At 39.9% G+C, this 19,924-nt stretch overlaps 1 protein-coding gene across 2 annotated transcripts in view; it reads right to left on the bottom strand.

Annotated features, from left to right (window-relative positions):
- Positions 1–19,924, bottom strand: part of TMEM117 (transmembrane protein 117) — a 234,591-nt gene that overhangs the window by 27,210 nt on the left and 187,457 nt on the right. For both annotated transcript variants that reach the window (XM_005444020.4, XM_055711850.1), the window contains exon 6: positions 15,946–16,105. In XM_005444020.4, the coding sequence (XP_005444077.1) occupies positions 15,946–16,105 (160 nt within the window). The remainder of the gene's footprint in view (positions 1–15,945; positions 16,106–19,924) is intronic.

Genomic DNA, 19,924 nt, shown 5'->3' with positions numbered 1-19,924 from the left:
AAGAATATCACTGATGTCAGTCCTGTACATTTTGTAGCAACCATTTAAGAAGCAAGCAGTATTATTTTCTTCTTGATAAACTTATACAATCCCAGTATATACTTCTCACACCTAATTCTAAAGACTTAATTGTTTTCTATGAATCCTTGTGAGATACATGGAAATACGTACATTAAAAAAAAACAACCAAAAACAAAACAAAAAACCAAAGCCCCATTAAACAGTTTCTTTGACAGAAAACAGTTATTCAAGGCTCTTTACTTAATTGGCACTAATGAAAACATTCTACTTCCCTGAAAACAACACCAAAAGCTTTCACCATTTCCGTAATGTAAAGTCAATCACTAATCACATACCTGACCTCTGAATTTCTCTTTTTATGGGTATGATTTTGCACAAGGATTTCTACCAGACCTTGTACCTTTTAGAACCAGATCACTAAGGAAAATCGAGTTCATGTTCTCATTCTGATTTTAATGTTATACAAATCTATAATTTCCCATGAAATATATTAATAATTTTATTCAATTCTCTTATACAACCTGGAGACCCACCTAGCTTGCATGCCAGTATGGTTCTGTGTGACTATACAGACATTTTTATCCCATCCCCAAGGGAATCTGTAGTTTAACTATTACCTTTCAAGACTGACTACTTTTCTGCATTTCCAATAGCAATCTGTGCCTTATAAATTAAGAATACTGGTAACTGATAGAGCAAATAATTGCATTTGATGGATATTACTGTCCTGACAGGTAGTCCTGTTAGCAATACTCACTGAGGTATTCTTTATAGAAGAGACATCCTAACTGTGTATATTTGCATTGGGACACACTGTGGAAAATTATTGACCAGCTCTGTATGGGGAATGAAAACTTTATTTTTCAGATCTTTTTAGTGTTCAGAGTTGCTTATACTTACAGGCAATATGTAAAAGAAAAGTAAGAGTATTATTGCTATAAAAATGAATATGAAAATGAGTTTGATAAATGATTACATGGAAGTGGCTAACAACTCTGCTGAGACTGAGCATCACAATATGACCTAGGCATTTTGCCTGCAAATTAATAGTTGTGTTAAGTTGGAGCCACCACCTGAGTGAAGGCTAAAACTGGAGCCAGGATGTTGGAGCATAGATCTGTAGAGCTGGGAAGACCCCCACCTCTGTCTATCTGAAATTCAGCAGGTGAAGGGGATAGAAGCTCTTCTTCCTCCCAAGCCCTCCCAACCACAGAGCTACAGAGCAAGAAAACTCTGTATGGGAAACCCTGGTGATTTTCACCCTGCTCAGACCTTTGGTGTAGTTCTTTAAGTGCAAAAGAATGAAATGCAACAAACTGTTTGTACTATGAGTCTTTTTGGGTTCATTTTGCTATTGAAATGGCGCTAGAGAATTCATACAACCCATATCACAAGGGCACCCAGTTACCACGGTGGCAGGTGCCATATAGAACAGACAAAAATCACAGCACTGCTGTTTACTGTTAAGGTGTCCCTGTGTACAATATACTGATTTCACTTGCTTATAACTTTTCCAAATTTAACTGCTTGGGTTAAACATAGCCCATGCCAGGTGTCTGCCTCAGGCTGTTGGGTTTTTTTTTTTGTTCAGTTATGTTTCAGTTTTAGGGTTTTGACATTTTCAACTAGCACCATTCAAACACATCTAAGAGTGAGACCAAAGAGAAAATAAGCTGTGTTGCTTTGTAGATATGCCTCATGCTTTGAAGTAGAGACATACAGTTTAGCAAGGGACTAACTTTGTGTCAGAGATGTGCCTTTTGCTACCCTGTGAATATCTGCCCCAAACTGGAAGAGTTTAACATATCTTTGAAAAGACAATAATTTTCATACTTGCAAGAATTTAGCTAAAGGCTCAGAAACAAGTAGCTTCACAAACTCTGCACCACTCCTCATGCTGAAGTGTCTTTCAGCTTCTAGAGCTCATTAGACTATGAAACTGCCACTCTCCGAAGAGAGACAGAGCATCCTCCATTCACCCTTTGCCTCTCACCCCCAGTGCTGCTGCTGGCAGGACTCTGATTGCTCAGAAACAGGGACTGAGGTGGCCCTGCACAGCAGCTGCAGGATGGAGAGCCAGCTTTCCTGTAATTACTGATCCCAAGTACTCTGCATGCAGATGAGGCCAGGCACCTGGAGTTGAGGGAAGATGGGGGGCAAGAGGGCTCCTGGTTCTGTGTCTGAGTCTAGCAGGGATACAGTGGCCCCGGCCCTGTCCTCCCTGCCCACCAGCCCTCTCTAAGAGGCCAAGCAGAAGGCTCGGCACATCTGTGTGCAGCCGCATCGTTAAATGAAAGCTGTGTCCACCTATAGTCATGCTGTGAAGGGGAATGAGAGCAGAGAGAGAAAGACTTGATAGGAAAATTGGAATAGGCTACACAAAATGAGCAGAAGGAGGGGAGAGATTTGAATCAGGGCAAGAGGGTGGAGTGTTAGAAAGCATGGTGGGGATGGGAGCAGCAGGCTGGTGCTGGCTGGCTGAGGAAAAGGGTCTGACCTGCGGAGAAAGGACAGGGAGAAAAGGAGAGATTCTGATTTAGACAGCAGGCTTGGGATGGATGATTAGGATTCACTGGATGTGGAGACTAGAAATGAGAGACTCAAAGACTGAAAACTGGAATTGGAATTGGGATATGTCACAGAACCAGAGGTGAGGAGAACCCAGGATGGGAGCAGAGAGGGAGACAGGGAGAGAGGATTTGGAAGTGACAGGAAGGAAAAAGCCACATTTGGGGAAATGGTCAGAAAGTGTCAGCGCCTCTGGCTCTGGAGTTTGGACTGATAGGCATGACTCCAATTATCACCACCCCCTGCTGTTTTACAAGCAGATGTGAAGCCCAGAGGTAAAGTACTTGTCTCCCTTCTGAAGTGGCTCATCAGGAAGAACCCACATGCTTCTAGTAGCAGGTAGCTCACATGGCAAACATCTGTGCAGGGGAACTAAAAGTTTCAGTACCCTGATAAGACACATGGGATTCATATGGCAGACTTCTGATTTTGAGGTAGCTATCTTTTTTTTGTAAAAACTAAAGGACATGTGCACACAGAAAGTCCTGCATTAAGGGAACTGTCTGGAGGGTTCAATGGTGAACGCTCATGAACTAGATGTCAGGCTAAGGTCATCCGTACCATGTGTGTATGCATGGCACAACCCTTACTAGTTACATGGTCACACACTGTTCTAGAAGACATGACCCTTTTTCATTAAAGAGGATGTAATTTGTGATTGTGAGGTGGGAATATACAACAACAGAGACCCCTGTAGTTCTCCTGCATCTGCCACACAAGCTGGAAGGTGTGTGGGAAGAAGGGTATAAACACAAGGGACAGCAGCAGATATGAAAATATTTGCCACTTGTTATTGGGGTCACTGCTGCTAGGAGGAACGGAATTCAGCCAACTCTGCCAGGACACATCTGTGAGATATTAAGTGAATTTCTAAACCCAAACTATTCCAAAGCAGTTAGGAATTGTTTGCCTTTTTTTTGCTTTCTTTTATTTTTTTTTCCTGTGTGATTGCCTCTACATCCCACCTAAGCTTAGATTTGTTCAAGTGACAAGTGCCCATGTCTGGTATTGCAATCAATCAGTGAGAGCTGGACCTGAATATATTGCCAGTGGGGAAAAGAGGAAGGGCTGACAAAATATCCATAGGGATAGCAAGAGCTCTGTAGTGTATAGCACTACCTAGATAAGACTGCCCTGTACGTGTAAGATCGGTTTTAAAAAGTAACCAGTCTTTTTTATGAAGCTAAATATATAGCCATCACTCAAAACAAAGGAACTGCTTTTATAACCATTTGAATTATGCAAAGGAAATAGGGCTGTCAGTGTAATACTATATAAGATTACATCAAGTAAATATGTGGCTCTGTCCGCTCCTAATGAAATAATATGCTAGACCCTCCTCCTCCAATTAGGTAAACGCTTAGCTAAAAGATGGATAATAACATAAATTTTCATAATAATGTCTTCAGACATCTCAAATTAGGGACGCTTTGACTTTAATTTCTTTGTGCCTTAGTATAAAATGTGGACAATAACGGACAATAATACTCCTATTGTGAAGGCTGTTGTGAAGATAAATAGATTAATGCTTGAAAAGCCCTTGGGAAGTACAGCGATGAGTGTCACAAAAAAGGCCCATGAGGAAATGAATGATTTCATCTTCATATCCAGGTTTCAGTAGTGTGCAATAAGCAAAGGCCTGGGGCCACACGTGGACACCATTCATCCAGTGCAGCAAGTGAGACAGGTCCCGTGGAAAAATGGGATGTGAATAGATAATTCAAGATTGTGTCATAGTGCATACACACAATAGGGGTGAAAAGTTTACACTGGTGACCTTAATTCTAGCATCTCCTAGCTTCTGGATGCATGGCTTTGCAGCCTCAGTAGTGTTGTCTCGTTTGTAACAACATTTTTTCTGTGTAACTATTTGTATTGCTTAAGTCATCATCTGCTCATTTATGATATTAGGTGTGTTTGTGTGATAGTTTTCTTTCTCTCATCCCTTGTATTTGGAACGCTGTCCAGATATGCAAATCTTTGCAGCCTGACCTTGAGGAATAGTAGGAGTTTGTATAATTTAGATTAGTGCAGTAATTGTTTGGCCCAGATGCCAGAAACATCCCCAAGGGTATTTAACATTCATTCAGAAGATGTAGCTGTTGCTTCACAACTTAAGGTCAGGACAAAAGTACCAATCTGCAGCCAAGAGAACAGGCTGCAGCTCTCGCCTGGGAGGTGGCAGCCGGAGGTGGCTGGTGCAGCACCATGCAGGCTGCCCGCAGAGATGCTGCAGGGCACAGTCTGGGCACTCTGAGCAGCCTTCTCCAACACACAGTCTGCAAATACGGGCTGAAACAGGGCCATCAAAAAGTACACTTGCAGACTCGAGATGGGACAACAGTTCTTTTGGTTTCTTCTGGCCGCCGGATAAAGCAGATCACTTAATCACTTCTTTTCTGCCACCTATTCCTAAATAGACTCTGTGCTGCACATGGCATCACCACTGCTGTTGAGGATTGTTTGTTTCTCTGCTTTGAGCACGCAGTTCTGAAGTGGAATGAAATTTCATTATAAACCTAATGCGTTCTGCACATTGTATATAGTCAATCCCAAAGACCACCTGAGAGAAACTAAAAGCAAAGAGCCATCCAAGGATTATAGGATTATATCCTTAAATCCGTAGTGAGATACATTAGAAAAAGATGTACACTGTTTTCTCATTTTCATCTACAGGCAATAAAATGGATTACCTAGCCACAGATTTCCATCATTTAATTCCTCATGTGGTACCTGATGTGGGAAATAACATCATAGCAGAGCTCACTGAGAACTGATGGAGGGTGAAATCAAAGCTGGTTTTGTATGAAAGGAAGAGCTACAATGTCTCTCCTGAAAGATGAAATAAAATCACAGCCCAAAATGGCCAGTACCAGCCAGAACAGCCATGGTGCAGTCTTCTGGATTACTGTATTACGTAATTAATGTTGGCAGGGATGCAAGCTATAAATGCACTGAGAAACACAGTGCTCCACAGGCTTCTACAGTTGTTGAAGAAATGGCAACAGAGCTGGCCAGGACAGAATAAATGCTTCTTGAAGGTGCAAGCCAAATTTGGCTGGCTGCAGCAGAAAAGCAGCTCTGCCAGGTCTGGGTCATTGAAACCACACAAATGCTTTGTCCTGGGAGTGGGGCCCCACCACCAGAATCTGCCTTTGCTCTGTACCTAACTCTGGTGCACTGTACAGAATTGCTGGATGGAGGGAGAGGATTTCAGGGGATCAAACCAGTTTCAAGTCCTTTTCCCTGCTGCTGTGCTACCCCATACAGCAGGACCAGCCAGCTGCCACCAGGGTGTTTGCTCAGGGACAGGGAACTGCTCGCAAATGGCTGCTTCGAGCTGGAGGTGGCTGGGCATGGAGCTGCAGCCACAGCTGCAGGGCCTGGGCCCCTCTTTCCCTTATGGCTCTCCTGAGTGCTTCAAACCACCCCAGCAATCTGCTGCCTTAGGACAGGGACTGCCTTGCTCAGAGCCAGTCCTGAAAGTGGCTCTTTAATTCGCCTACCTTCACCCAGGGAGAAACAGATTCTATGCCTGGTGTAGCTGAGTTCAGAGGCTCTGACGACTCCACCTCCATGGGCTGGTAACAGACAGTGCCCTCCATGCCTGTGGCTGCCCTTCCTGCTGACAAAGTGGGAGATGAAGGCAAACAGAGCCAGCTGTACTCATTGCATCCTACCTGAGGCTGTGTCGTTCTGGCATCACGGGTATCCAGACAAGTTCAGCATTACTGGCTACTGCAGTGATCGAACAAGTGTTAGGGGAGGGAGGTGAAAAATATAGCTCTTTCCTGGTTTGATTAACAACGTGTTTTGTCTTTGTTTGTATCATTTCAGCAACAGTGACAATGTGTTAATGCACCTACAGCACCTGTTGGCTTACGCAGGGCTCTAAGGAATCTTAATGGAAAATTACATTGCAAATACTACCTAGGTAGTAGGAAAAGATAGAGAAGAGAGTAATTATTTGGGGACCAGACAAGACATAGAACAGTCCAAAGTCAGCTGCAGAGCACTACTGAGACTATTCGGGAGATTCCATAGGCATGTTGATTTAGTTGCCTCACTGCTCCAGTGGGAAACAGATTCGCACTGTGTCATGCAATGCTGGTCCCCGGTCTATCTGTCAGATGTGGTAAGTGTTATGCGGGGGATTCTCCTCTCCCTAATGAGCATCATAGGACAGGCAAGAAAACATGGTCAGATTCCAGAAAACAGAAACTTTTTAGCTTCTGACATGGAGGGGACTAGAAGCCTGCTTGACTTAAGGTTACACTTACACAACAGCTATGACCACTTGGACATGATGTCAAACATAATACAGCTGAGTAATTAAATGTTAGTTCAAAATGAGAAACCATTGCAATTCTAATTTCAAATCACTAAAAGCACTAGGGAATACTTCCTCTATACATATGATAATGAATTACTTATTGATGTGTTCGATAAAGTCTGATTCTAACAGATGCAAAAATATCTAATGTACTCAGTATCTCAAGATACTGTGACTAACCACATATGTCCCTTTTGTTATACAAAGAAAAGCAGCAGCTTGATAGCACGTTAGAACTCAAAGGCAATAAAAGTAAGCATGTCTTTTTGTTAATGGCTCATATAACAGGCTTCAAACTTTCCAAGGAAGTATAAACAACTCCCATTCAATCAGCTTTGCAGAAATAATGCACTTAGACCAACAATATTAGACATATTCTTGTTTCTGTTCCCCTTTAAGGTTTGATTAAGAGCAACCCAGCTGGTTTTGCTCCTTCTCCTTACTTGAACTCTGTATTGTTGCTAGGTGGTTCTGTATGTCCAGGTACGGCCTGTCACTAAGTCCTGTAAATTCAGTATGTCTTGTAACTAAATATAAGATACAGACAGGCATAAAACTTGTCTTAAGGCAACACTCTATCTAGAGATAGCAAACTGAAGTTTATCTTCCTTTTTTTAACTCACATGGTTGCATTTACAAATTGCATGCAATTCTATCACTCAGAAAACAGCTGAACCAGTTCAATCTCATCTCAGATTTTTCATTTTTAGATAAAAACCTGTGTAACAACGCTCATTACAAAGCAGATGTCTACAATGAAATAATACATTCCAGAGCATTGCTGTGGAGAGTTGAAATTATATGAATGTCACCATTACTGTTATATCAACATATATCACTGCAATATAATCTTAAACAGTCATCAGACATACCCCAGAACAACAAAGCCTATCATGCACCGATAGCAGCAGAATCTGTGAAAAGACTCTCCTTGCAACTAAAGACGAAAATAGCCCTGTTAAAGACTTGCAAACAATTTCCAGCTTTTCTTGTTCTTAGAATTCCACAGTTTTTCTGCATCTGGGCTGGATATGGTACTTTCAGGGAGCAGTGTGTAAAAATGCTAGATCTGCTTTTGGAGAACTGCTTCAGTATGTCAGGCAATACCTGCACTGTAAAAGAAGGGCCTCAGTGTCACATGTATGGCACATATCCATTGTCAGGGTAAAAGGGAATGACCGTGACAAATGAGAAGCTTTTGCAGCTAATTCATTTTGTGTGTAGCCATCTCAGAGCCAAGAGGCTCTAGCTGGGACTGGTGCCTGATTACGCTACAAGCTGTACCAAGTAGGACAGCATCCTTCTCTGAGCACCTTAGGGGCTAAGCAGGCAATCAGACAACCAGTGAAAGAACTACAGTTGTTCCTTTTCAGCAAATAAGGAACTGAGTCACAGAACTAAAAGAAGGACCCAGCCCTCAGCCAGTATAAATTGGCACAGTAGGATCCAGGTCAGCACAAACACACCAAGTTACAGCAGCTGAAGCAAACCCTGGAGTTGTATCTATAATGCCTGAGACAAATATAATGCATCCAAGTAAAATTTAACCATCCATGACCAGCGTAAAGGATGAAATGCACTCAAAAATACTGTACTTCACATGTCTTGTTTGACAAAATCTACAGCATAAAATGGTGGTGCTGGTTAACAAATTAGACAAGCACAGAATGCAAACTGCAATATAAACCACACAACTCATTAAAAAGGTAAGGTATATAATGTGCAATAAGGGACAAGATACATCCACCTTTTCTCAGGGGAAAATGATTTCACGTATCATTTTCTTAGTCCCAAACTATTTGAAAGAGTTGAAGAAATAAACTGTACTTTATAATGGGTTCCAGCAAGGCGGTGAAGGAACGTTTCAGAAATTTTCGAAAGGAATTTATACATCCAGCTGGATCTTGAAAATATTCTGACAGAAACTTCTGGGTTTTAATTACACATAACAATGATGTACTTTACCCCTTCATCATCCTTTTACATACACACTACGTACACTTCCATCATATTCAAAAGGTGTTTCCCTTCAGGATAAAAGCAGTGGATCTCAAATGCATTATTATATTCTCTGATCTGCAAATATAGTACATGTCTATTCTCCTTGCCTTGTCCACAGAAAAAAAACATGAAGGAGGTGTGGAGGGTCCATGCACTGCTTCAGAGCCTCACCTCCCTGCCAGGAGAGGGACAGGGACATTTCACTCTGTGGGATGCTGACTCCATTTCTAGCTGCTTGTTCCTGAGCTGTCAAACAGGCCATTTCTGGGACCACACTAACTTGTCCCTCTCAGTATGTGACAGCCAGGAACTAACCCACTCCCTTGATAGCAGTCATAGACAGAAGATACAGGGATGCTAACAGAAAACAGGTGTCTAATGGGAGGGATGAAAGTGGAGCTCAGGAGTGCTACTGTTCTGTGCTAAAAATAGAAAGGAGAAAGACTTGGTACCCCCCTCAAACCAGTGACTCTCAGGGAAATAAACCAAAGCATTTTGGGACTAAGAAATTCAATGCAGACATAAATCTGTGAGCAGCAGCTGTGCAGGCAGGTTCAAGAAATGGAGCAATTCGAGGATAGGCAAAAAAGACCTGTCTCTGACCCACTAGAAGGAAACGCCATGGTGCTGATAATGTCATGAGAAACATTGTCATTTTGTAGGTTGAACAGTGTTTAGGAATGTACTCAGGTCTGTCACTCGAATTCGTAAGTACAAATAAAGCAAAGTTGTAGATCAAGAGTTGTTCCCTTCTAGTTGTCCTAATTAACTTCTTTTTTTCAGGATTATTTTTGCATGTCTTACATCAGTGCTAATAATGGCCATTTCCATGGTTCATAGAAGGATGAGAATGTAGAAAGGACAAAAGAAGAGGGGAAAGTCTTTCCTCCATGAGAGACTTTGCAGGAAGGAAAATGTATTATTTGCTATAGAAAGGTTTCTTCCAAAATTACCTCACTTGAACTTGTCCCTTCTCCTTCAGAGATCCACAGGCCTTGGGAGGTACAGTAATGCAGAGCCAACCCTCACAGTAGGGTTCTTGGGCAAACATTGCACAATTAGCTGAGTACAAGTGAGTGTTCAAAATGTTTATCCATTTTTGTAATGCTGTTTGACAGGCATGTCTAAAATCTGAGAGTGAAGAGCAATGTACTCCGAGAGGAATGAAACACCCCACATAATATCTGAAAAAAGTAGTCTAGGGTATATGGCTCCTCGTTGTAAAACCTTGCCATATGGTAATGGCTGGGGACACCAGTAATGGAGCTGACTGCTGACAGTTTTATTAAAGGTGAATTCTCATCTATCCTGACTCCTCTGAAAAACCTGCCACTGGTCACCTGCCCTTATGGCTAGGTTCCCATCTTGAAAGGGCAAGTAGTACATGAATAAAAAAGCATAGTAACCCCTCACAAACAGAAATCCTGAATGTCAGAGATGGTGCAGAAGTTTGTTGCTAGCCTCACTAACACAGATGTTTCTCATGGGTTTTGACTTGTAATTTATTATTGTGTTTTCAAATGTTATAAAACCCAGCCAAGGTATGATGGAAAGTACCCTTACATTCAAGTGCTCACTTCTTCAGAAGTTGTTGTGCTGAATGGAAGGTTTTTAGAAGGCCATTTTCATTCAAAGTTCAGAAACTTCCTAGGGAACAAACTATACAATGGTATTTTTTGCTGTTGCTTGTTAGGAAACAAAAAAATTTTATATGCCACCCTTGAATCAAACGTACAGGTGAGAGGATCTTCTTTGACAGGAGTGACAAATCATTTTATATATCCTGCTTTGTCTATGAATACAAAATCATTTCTTGCTTATCTGTTTCAAAGAAAAATTACTACACCTGTGTATTCTGCTTAAAGTGTAAATCAGGATTCTCCTCTCGTTTGTATACATGTAAATTAATTCTAGCAAATTACTGAGTGTAAATCCAATTAAAAGTTCACAACGAAATTACGTTTGCAAAGTTAAATAGGTTTTCTAAAACACACTAACCCTCTCAAAATCAAGTCTTTAATCACTTTGTGTGGACAAGACTGTATTTCTACTCTTTTTACTTTAAGTATTCAAGGAAATTATACCTTAATTTATGCACTTGATGTTGTGGGTGGTATTTTTAATGTGCTTACACATTGTACTAGATTTTAATCCAAACAGTCTCTCTATCAATGTAAAACTTAAAATAAATGGAACTGTCCCCACTTTATGTATTTGTTAACAAGACCAGAGTCTGTTCCATTTTGTTGATAACATTTCTGAGTTACTGTTTAACAATGACATATGCAAAACATAATTAACCTTACATAGTAGCTAAATTACATTTTTTCATGGAAATATGAAGTACTAGAAAAGAAAACACAGAAGACCCTAAATCCAGATTTTCTTCGATTTGTTAAACTTCTAATTCTCTTATCATTCTGCAGAAAACAAAACAAAAAAAGAAGTGACAGGCCTCCCGTTAAATCTGTTGATTTTCAACTCCAGTAGCAAGGAGTGATTTACAGTTACATTTAAAAGCAATTTACATACAAAAATAAGGAAAATAGATTTGAAAAATAGTTATTATTTTTAAAAATCTATCTGCTGATATCCTAATACCTACATAAGCAGAGATCGAGCACCAGTCATAAGGAATGTTGTTAATTATCTGACTGTCTTTGACCTTCATTGCTTCCAGGTTACAGAAAAAATTATATTGTCCTTATGGACAAGAATATTCCCATTTGATATTAATGAGATTATTTTAGTTCAAGATTCACATACAAGGGCTGTCACAAAGAATCTTAGACGTAAGTGCTGCCTGGCTTCTGTTTATTCCACTCAGCCGTTACAGAATTGCTTCAGTTTATTGAAGAATAAATTCTCCTTTTGGAATCAAATTGTATTTTTGGGTAGCTTTTAAATCACTCAGACATTGTATCTGACTGTACCATCAGATGAAAAGTTGCAGTAAGTCGTAAGAGTTGCAAGAATTTACGCCATGGGACTTGCAAAGTGCTCAGCAAGGGAGCTACAGTATGTAACTCCACGGTGAGGCTGAAATACTTCACAATCTTTCAGAAGTCTGGAGAAACCTGTAAATGCTCACAAAAGACACTACAGAGATGAAACAAGACATCTCCCCTGGACACACGAGGTTTAATAATCCAGCCACCACAGGCTCCTACCCATTATCAAAGTCACTAAGAACTTAACTAGCTGATCTTTAAGGTCCCTTCCAACCCAAACCATTCTATAATTCTATGAGTCTATGAACATCACACACACATACACACACACACACACACAAAAAAAAAAAAAAAAAAAAAAAAGATAAGGCAGTATATAGGCTAATGGTACTGTCTACTTGCTCAAATAGAGACATTTGGAATGTGGGATTATAGTTTCATTTTTCATATTTACTCCTTTAATTAACAGCTTTTCCATTACCTCTTTGAGGAATACAACTAAATAGATTATTTTTTTATTAAAAATAGTAACAAGTTCTGTTACATGATAATAGCATTACTACATATCCAGCTTTAATATATCTGGTCTTGCACTCAATCTGAAACTAAGGTTTAAAATATAACAATGCCTATGTACAGCAGTGAGTGCTATGAGTGCCAGAAATATACATATGTTGGCATCTTCCATCTCAATTATCAGGGCATGCATAATTAAACACTGTGGAAATTACAAACTTCACTTCCATACTGGAAAAAATAACTAACTTGTAGCGTTTTTACTTTCTTACTATAAGCCAGCCCATGCCCTTTAAAATGAACTAACGCTCACCTGCATCAGACTGAATTTGATCTGCTGTTTGTCATAGAGGAAATATGCAGCCTCTATATTGAAAAAAATCAGTGTTTGTATTTACATTGAATAAAATGTCCTGACAAATAGGACTGGAATGGAGGCCCCTGCGCTGCCTCTCAAACAGCCTAAAATGGGTGTTATCTCTGATACACTGTTCTAGATCCAGTGAAATTTAAATTCCTTTCAAATCATGGCCAGGCAGCAGAGGGAGAAGTGGAGATGACTCTTCCTGCAAGAGGCAGACATGCTCTGAAGAAGTCTCCATGATAGAACACTAGCAGAGAAATGCTACTTTGGCAATTTTACCAGCTGTGGAAATAGCTGATTGGGATCCTTGCAGAGCTGCAGCTCTGGACTCAAGCCACGCCACCCTTGTAACCCTTTTCCTGGGTATGGCTTAAAGGATGGCTCCTCTTAGCTCATCCTGTTGGGTCTGTTTATTCTCAGTGGACAGAAACATGTACTTCTAGGGCCTGCTGCACCTCATCCTACTCTAGAGTTTTAAAAGCACCCCAGCTATACCTCGATCTCTTCATTGATTATAAATATACAGCAATTAAAGTCAGGTGGAGATGCATACACAGCAACCATCTAAAACAAGACCTCAGGGTCCATTTTCCTCACTCGAGGGAGGGCAGATGTCATATGTCACAGCGAGGTTTGCAGAAGAGGTGGGAACACAGCCTGGGCCAGAAGCCCACCACACTAACCAGGAGGTCCTGTTGTAGTTCTGTAACATTCTGTTTTCTTGGATTGTCTTAATATCTTTGTGGTCATAACTTTCACGCTGACATTTCAGTCCCATGTCTCTGCCTTCTACTCTGCCTCTCACCCATGCTCGTCTCCTTGACCCATCCCCTGAATACCCAGCAAAGACTTTGTACGCTAGAAGGAGAGCGGGGTGGGAGGCAGCCAGGGTTTGTTGCAGGATGGAAAATAAAGGTAAAAAGTGCATGTATCCTTAAGCATCACTCACGTATAACTGTCTATATAAGGTTCAGCTGTCTGTGTTCTACTCCTCACATGTCTGTCTGGGTTATGTCTACTTGACAGAAGGTAGCCTTTCAGGGTAGGGAACACTCAGGCCTTTTTTTTTCTTCTTTATGCTCTACCTAGGGCTTAGATAAATATTAAATAATAATAATAATGAGAAGGAAAAGCTGACCTTTAAAATTATGTGATTATTTTTCACAGCATAGAGAATAAATTTCCAAATTTAATTAGTTTTCTCTTGATGCTAAACACAGCCACATTTGCAGAATTAATGCTACCATTCAGAGGAACAGAAAATGTCTGTACTCAAAAATGAGATGAGACTTCATCTGTGCTCTTGGTTAACATTAGCCTCAAACGGAAATTGCTTAATATTAAGCATTTTTGGTTTTTTAATGTTTTTGGTTGGTGTGGGGTTGTTGTTGGGTTTTTTTTTGAGTGTGTGTGTGTGTTTGGTTGGTTGGTTTTTTATTTTTAATTTTACTAATTTGTTGCTAAAGCTTGTTAAGTTAAAAAAAAATCTGTGAAACAGACAACACTCTCAGGAAGAATTTCAAGAGACATGTAATTCTAAATCATACTTCAATAAAATGATAATGATCCTGATGGTCTTCACTTGTGATTTAATACTTTGCTGTCTCAACTTTATTGCAGTAGCAAATGCAATGATGCTAGAACTACATTGTAAATAAAACATGCCAACTAAGTTGCACAGTCCAAATAAATAACTTTAAATAAATAAATAACTCCATCACACAAACATCAGTCAAAAATGCAATTAAAAAGAGTCTCTTGCTTTATGTTGTAAAAATATGAAATAGTACTCAAGACAGCATGTTTCATATAAAACTCTTCCGTATTAATAGGGACTCCAAGGTCAAAGTACTGGAACTTCATTTTTGAAAGTTGAAAGGATGGTTTACTAATTATTTCATATGAAGATAACTCTGTTTCTCTACCCTGCATACAGTATCAAGTTCTGTATAGCTTGATACATTGTGTATTTTCATTTACGCTTTCATTACAGACTGGTGAAGTACAATCATTTATTATACATTCTCTTTAATCTTTTTGAAATGGCAAACAAACTGTAAAATGCAAAGGGAGAGAAAAGAAAGAACCAGAAATCTTACTAGAAAAAGTGTTCCCTTTCTTACCCTCCTTGTTCTAACCATGAACCGCAGTGAGCACTCAACAGTGGTGGAGACACTGGAAAATAAAACTGAACTGTAGGACTTTATGCAGCTTTAATGTTCTAATACAGCAGTGATAAATTCTGAGTTCTATCACAGTGTCACCTCTATGATAATTACTCAAGCAATAGATATCTCATTAAAGAGAACTAAGTGTCTCAGAAGCGGTCACTGCTAGCAGAGTTAGTAATAAATTGGAGAAAAAGGACCCATCATTTCTTCTCAAATTCTTTGCTAAACTTCAATTCAACAGTCTAACATCTCTAGGACTAATAGCAAAAGTCACTCAGACCTTTGATGCTCCTTTTCCTTGCCTCATCCAAAATGACCTAATTTTTCATAGAGCATTGGGTAAGTTATTCACACAAATCTTGAACCACAGACAAATGCAAAGGGTACAGAACAGCATCACATGAAGGAGGTTTTTGGCCACACACTTGTGACCCAGATTCCTTCCCTAACAGCTAGATTTAAAGGAGCAGACATTAAGCAGACTACAGGGAATCACCTTCCCAGTTAACTTTGCTGGCAGAGGACATTACAGTACAAGGATCTGCCATCAAAGTAAAGAAATTTTCATGTGAAAGTGGAAAGCGGAATCTTAATAGCAAATACTAATTTTTGTCTATTAAAACGCTGTAATGTGTGTACACTAATATTGTGAATACTTGATGTATGGAAGTATTTCTTTCTTGTTTGGCTGAATTTCTCTCATCTTCCTTTGAATTTACCAAACAACCAGCTTCTGTTTCTTTTCCTGATATCATTTATGGGTGACCTTCTTACTGGGAAAGTCATGCAGTTCTTACCTGGTAGTCTAGGAAGAGAAATCAGCAGTATTTTCACAATATAAGGCCAGCAAGCTTTTTTGCAAAGTCACTGAAAATTGTGTTATAAAATGCTCCTACTAACAGTGATCGCAAACTAAACATTTATTTACCTTTATGTAGTCTTAGCTAAATGCCATTTGCTCTAGAGGAAATAGTCACTAGGCTGCCTCAGCAGCTTAAACGCAACAATAGGACAGTGTACCTGCATGACAATAAGAAGGTCGAACACCAAGATGAAAGAAGCCAAGAAGGCTCTTGACACCTCATCACTTGGCAGAAATCCACGATTCAGCTTGTCCCAGCTGATCCAGTCAGTAGTGATGACAAGCACAACTACAGAGGTCAGAGTAAAGAGAACCGTCCTGCAAGGGGAAAAAAAAATATAAATACTTCAGAGAGAATACAATAGTAATGAAGACACATCATTCTATTTTATCTGTCTTCTAATGGTCAACTATTGCTTTATCAGTACTTTTCCACTGATGAGAAGAGATTGAAGAAAATTAAGTGTACAAACAAATCATTTAACTCAAAATAGGAAAGCAGTCAGCTGTATCCTTAGTAAAAAGAAATTTAGTAGCTAGTGCTAAGCATGTTGCAAAACTGGGCTGCAGCATATTACTCTTATTGTTCATTCCATATTTTTCACTGGAGATGCAAACCAATTAATTAAATTAAGAAAGAAGTAAACTATAACAAAGTGCCAAATTCAAATTAACAATTTGAGAGAATATTTTCTATGGCACCAAAGACATTAGAGCCTTTGAAAAGTATTTTCTCAGCTGTAGGAGCTATAGGATACTAACCGTGAAGCCTGATTTTTACATAGAAACACATCTGTATGAAATAAATTGTTGTTGCGCTAAATTCATCTTTCATAAATTCTGAGGGTTGTAGAAAGATTTTGCTTTGTGTCTCTTAAGATGTCCTTTGTACAAGCTTTCAACAAATCTTATGGCATTTCTGAGAAGTCAGTGAAAAGTGAATTACAAAACGAATAAAACCTCCATATGAATGCTATAAGAATTCCAGAAGACACATTTGGCTAATTCATACAATTTTACAATATGGTATTTAAGAAAATATCTTTCCAAGCTATTCCCCTAAAATAGCTCTGCATCATTTCCAGCAGCACTTTGGTGATATCCTTCCGAGTTGGCAGTGATGACTGATTGAATTCCTGGTTCCATGGAAGCAGGCAAATTTAGCTGGTATTCTGAGGGGGAGCAAGGCTTCTCCCAGTACCCATAGCTGTCAGTAAATCTGTGCTATAATAGGGGCATATCAACATCTGAACTCATGCATGCAGCTTAATAATTGTGGCAGGGTGCAGGGTTTTTTTCTACAGCAATAAAGTCTCATTTTCTTTAGCTACTGAGGGCTGTAAAATAATGTGATGTATGTTTCCCACGACACTTCCAAACAGGAGAAATACTCGGCAGAGTAAAAGAAAAATCTGTGCACCAGTAGTCACAGGCTACCAGTCTGTATGTATTTCTTTTTATACATTAGCCTTGGCTGTGTCTGTGTAGGAAGGGAAAACAAATATGCATATAAGCAGTAGTGTAGGCATTTGGACTCCTAAACATCATTCTTCTGTGGCACGACGGGCTGTGCTTCTTCACAATATAATGAGACAGAAAATAACTTGATTGCTACCATCTTTCCCTTTGAACGTTTATTTTTATTCTTAATAAATAAATTCAGTTATATTCAACACCATACGGCACCATACAGTACCCCTTGAGTGTATTATCAGCATCTGGGCAAGAAAAAAAATGAATGAGGCATATTAGACTTAGACATACCCAATACCCAGGCCAGCTTATCCCCAAAACATTTGCTTAGCTACCACCTCACCTGTCAGTACCTGAACCTGACTGACTTTTCTACAAGCTCCACTTTGGCACATACCCAGAATGGTTTACTTTGGAAAGGTGATTCATTAGGTGCTTCTCTCTTGCAGATAGTGTCTTGAGATCCACAGAGGTGGTTCTTCCTACCTATTTCACCTTCATATCTGAAATTCACACGGAGGTAAATGTTCTTGTTTTAGCTGAGAAGTTCTCCAGAAAGAACCCAGTCCTTAACGCTTGTCTGCCAGCCAGCACATACTGCCCTGGCTGCTGGATGCACCGATTTTCTTCATCCTCTTTCTGAGGAACCCACATCTCCTGGTGCACATGCAGTTTAGAACCGTAATTCAAGTCTATGTAGTTTGCTATGGGAACCATGTACTCAGAAGTTATGCTCAATGCTGTTCTGCTTCAGTCCTCTTGAATTATGCATTGGCATTTTGGAGCAGGAGTTCAAAGCATGGAACATCAGACTTTGGCACGTATGCAAGCAAAGACAGACATATTTTTATGCATGCTTCATTGGCATGCATGCAAAGACCAGTGTGTGTGCTCAAGCCCTGATTTCCTTGAGGAAATACATATGCACTTAAAAAACTGCTTCGTTATTCATTCTGAAATGTTGAATAGAGAGGGAAGGGAGCAGGAAATAGGTTGCTAATAGAACAAGAAAATGTGAAAAAATAAAAAAAGGTTCGAAATAGACTTGAAACGGTTGCATTACACAGCATAATTAGCACTCAGTTGTATTTTTGACCTGTGGTACTGGAACACTGCAAGATATTCAATACATGCTTTTGGAGTATAAACAGAGTTTGTCTGGGTTAGAGTTCAGTTCACTTCTTGTGAAAGTACAGCACTGACCCAGCGTCCTGGGGATTAAGAGAAGCTGAAGATTTCATTTAGCTTGACATAACTCGTATCAGATGAACCAATATGAGCTACACTGCAATATTTAGGCCAGTGCAGTTTGTCCTTTATTCTGCAATGCACATTACTGAGAAAGAGCAACACCATCAAACTGTTCACAGCGTTGCTGGCCGACCTCTCCATCTTCTGCTTATGGAAGGGCTATGAGGGGAAAGGAAAGAGAGGATTGACTCTTCTCTGTACCAGACAACTTCTTTCTCTACTTCACAAAGGAAATACACTTTGCATTTCACTTATAATTCTAGCTTGCTGTATTGAATGATTATGTGCCTTGGGTACCTATTCAGTTACAATAACATGCATTTTACAACCTAGCCCGTACTCTTCAAGAAATGAAGTTATTATAAAGAATACAAATAAATAAATTAAAAGAAAAGTCTACAAAAAACCACTGTCCAGGCCAATTGCATACTGGGAAGTTAAATTTTTTAGGTAGGCCCAGAAAAGTCAGTACTGTGCTTATCACAGTCAGTGATGATGTAAAATTCCTAGTTCTACTCCAAACTGAGGGAAAGCTTGAAGAGAATTTTTACTGCCAGGAACCTCTCAAGAAACAGATAATTTTTTAGACTGTACTTCTATAATCAATAGCCAGGGCTGAGTTTGGTTTTGAATTTGTTAAACCAAGTCACTCATGGCAAACTGAATACACACTGCTGGCCCTCATTTGACAACAAAACATTAATTTTGTCCTCCCACAATTAGGAAGGGCCAAACCATATGTCTCTGGCTTCTTCACCTCCTCACAACAGCACTTTCTTGGACCATAAGCTTTGACCAAGTTGATCAACCACTTAGCATCTATCACCCAGCATATTATACACTACAAGAGGTTATACACAACATGGACCAGAAGCTTGAGCAGATTTTTGTCATTGGCAGTGGCTGCAGACAATACCTCATGGCAGACAGGGTCGTAACCTCAATGTTGCAGTCTCTATCATGCAGAAATGCCATTTCTGGAGAAGAAAGGCTGTGATGCCTCGTTTTCCTCTACACTACTACAATTAGTAGTAAGTACAGAGCATCCATGGGCAATGAGCCATCTTCAACAAACTATGCCAAGCACCTGGCATTAATTTACCTACAACGTCTCTATGCTACCATCCTAGCATTCAAGAACATAGCCATCACCCTCTGAAGTCTGGACAACCTAACCCTAGACAAAGTTACTTGAAAAGCACTTAGAGGTGGGGAAATTCAGAGCTGGTGTGGTATGTTACCAGTCACATGCTCCCACCACATGTGTCATCCATAGCGTTGCTCGCTTGGTGTGATCTCGTGAACTTTGCAGAAGTCTGAGATGCTGGTCTAAACATATGAACCTTCTGTTTGCTCAGTGGAGGTCATGGTTATGTAAATAGAAAAAGGCTGTCACTGCAGCCTAATGCAGAC

Source organism: Falco cherrug, chromosome 5, assembly GCF_023634085.1.
Source record: "Falco cherrug isolate bFalChe1 chromosome 5, bFalChe1.pri, whole genome shotgun sequence".
Classification (NCBI taxonomy): domain Eukaryota; kingdom Metazoa; phylum Chordata; class Aves; order Falconiformes; family Falconidae; genus Falco; species Falco cherrug.
The sequence above is the reverse complement of the archived record's forward strand: the minus strand, read 5'-3'. Positions and strand labels throughout refer to the sequence as shown.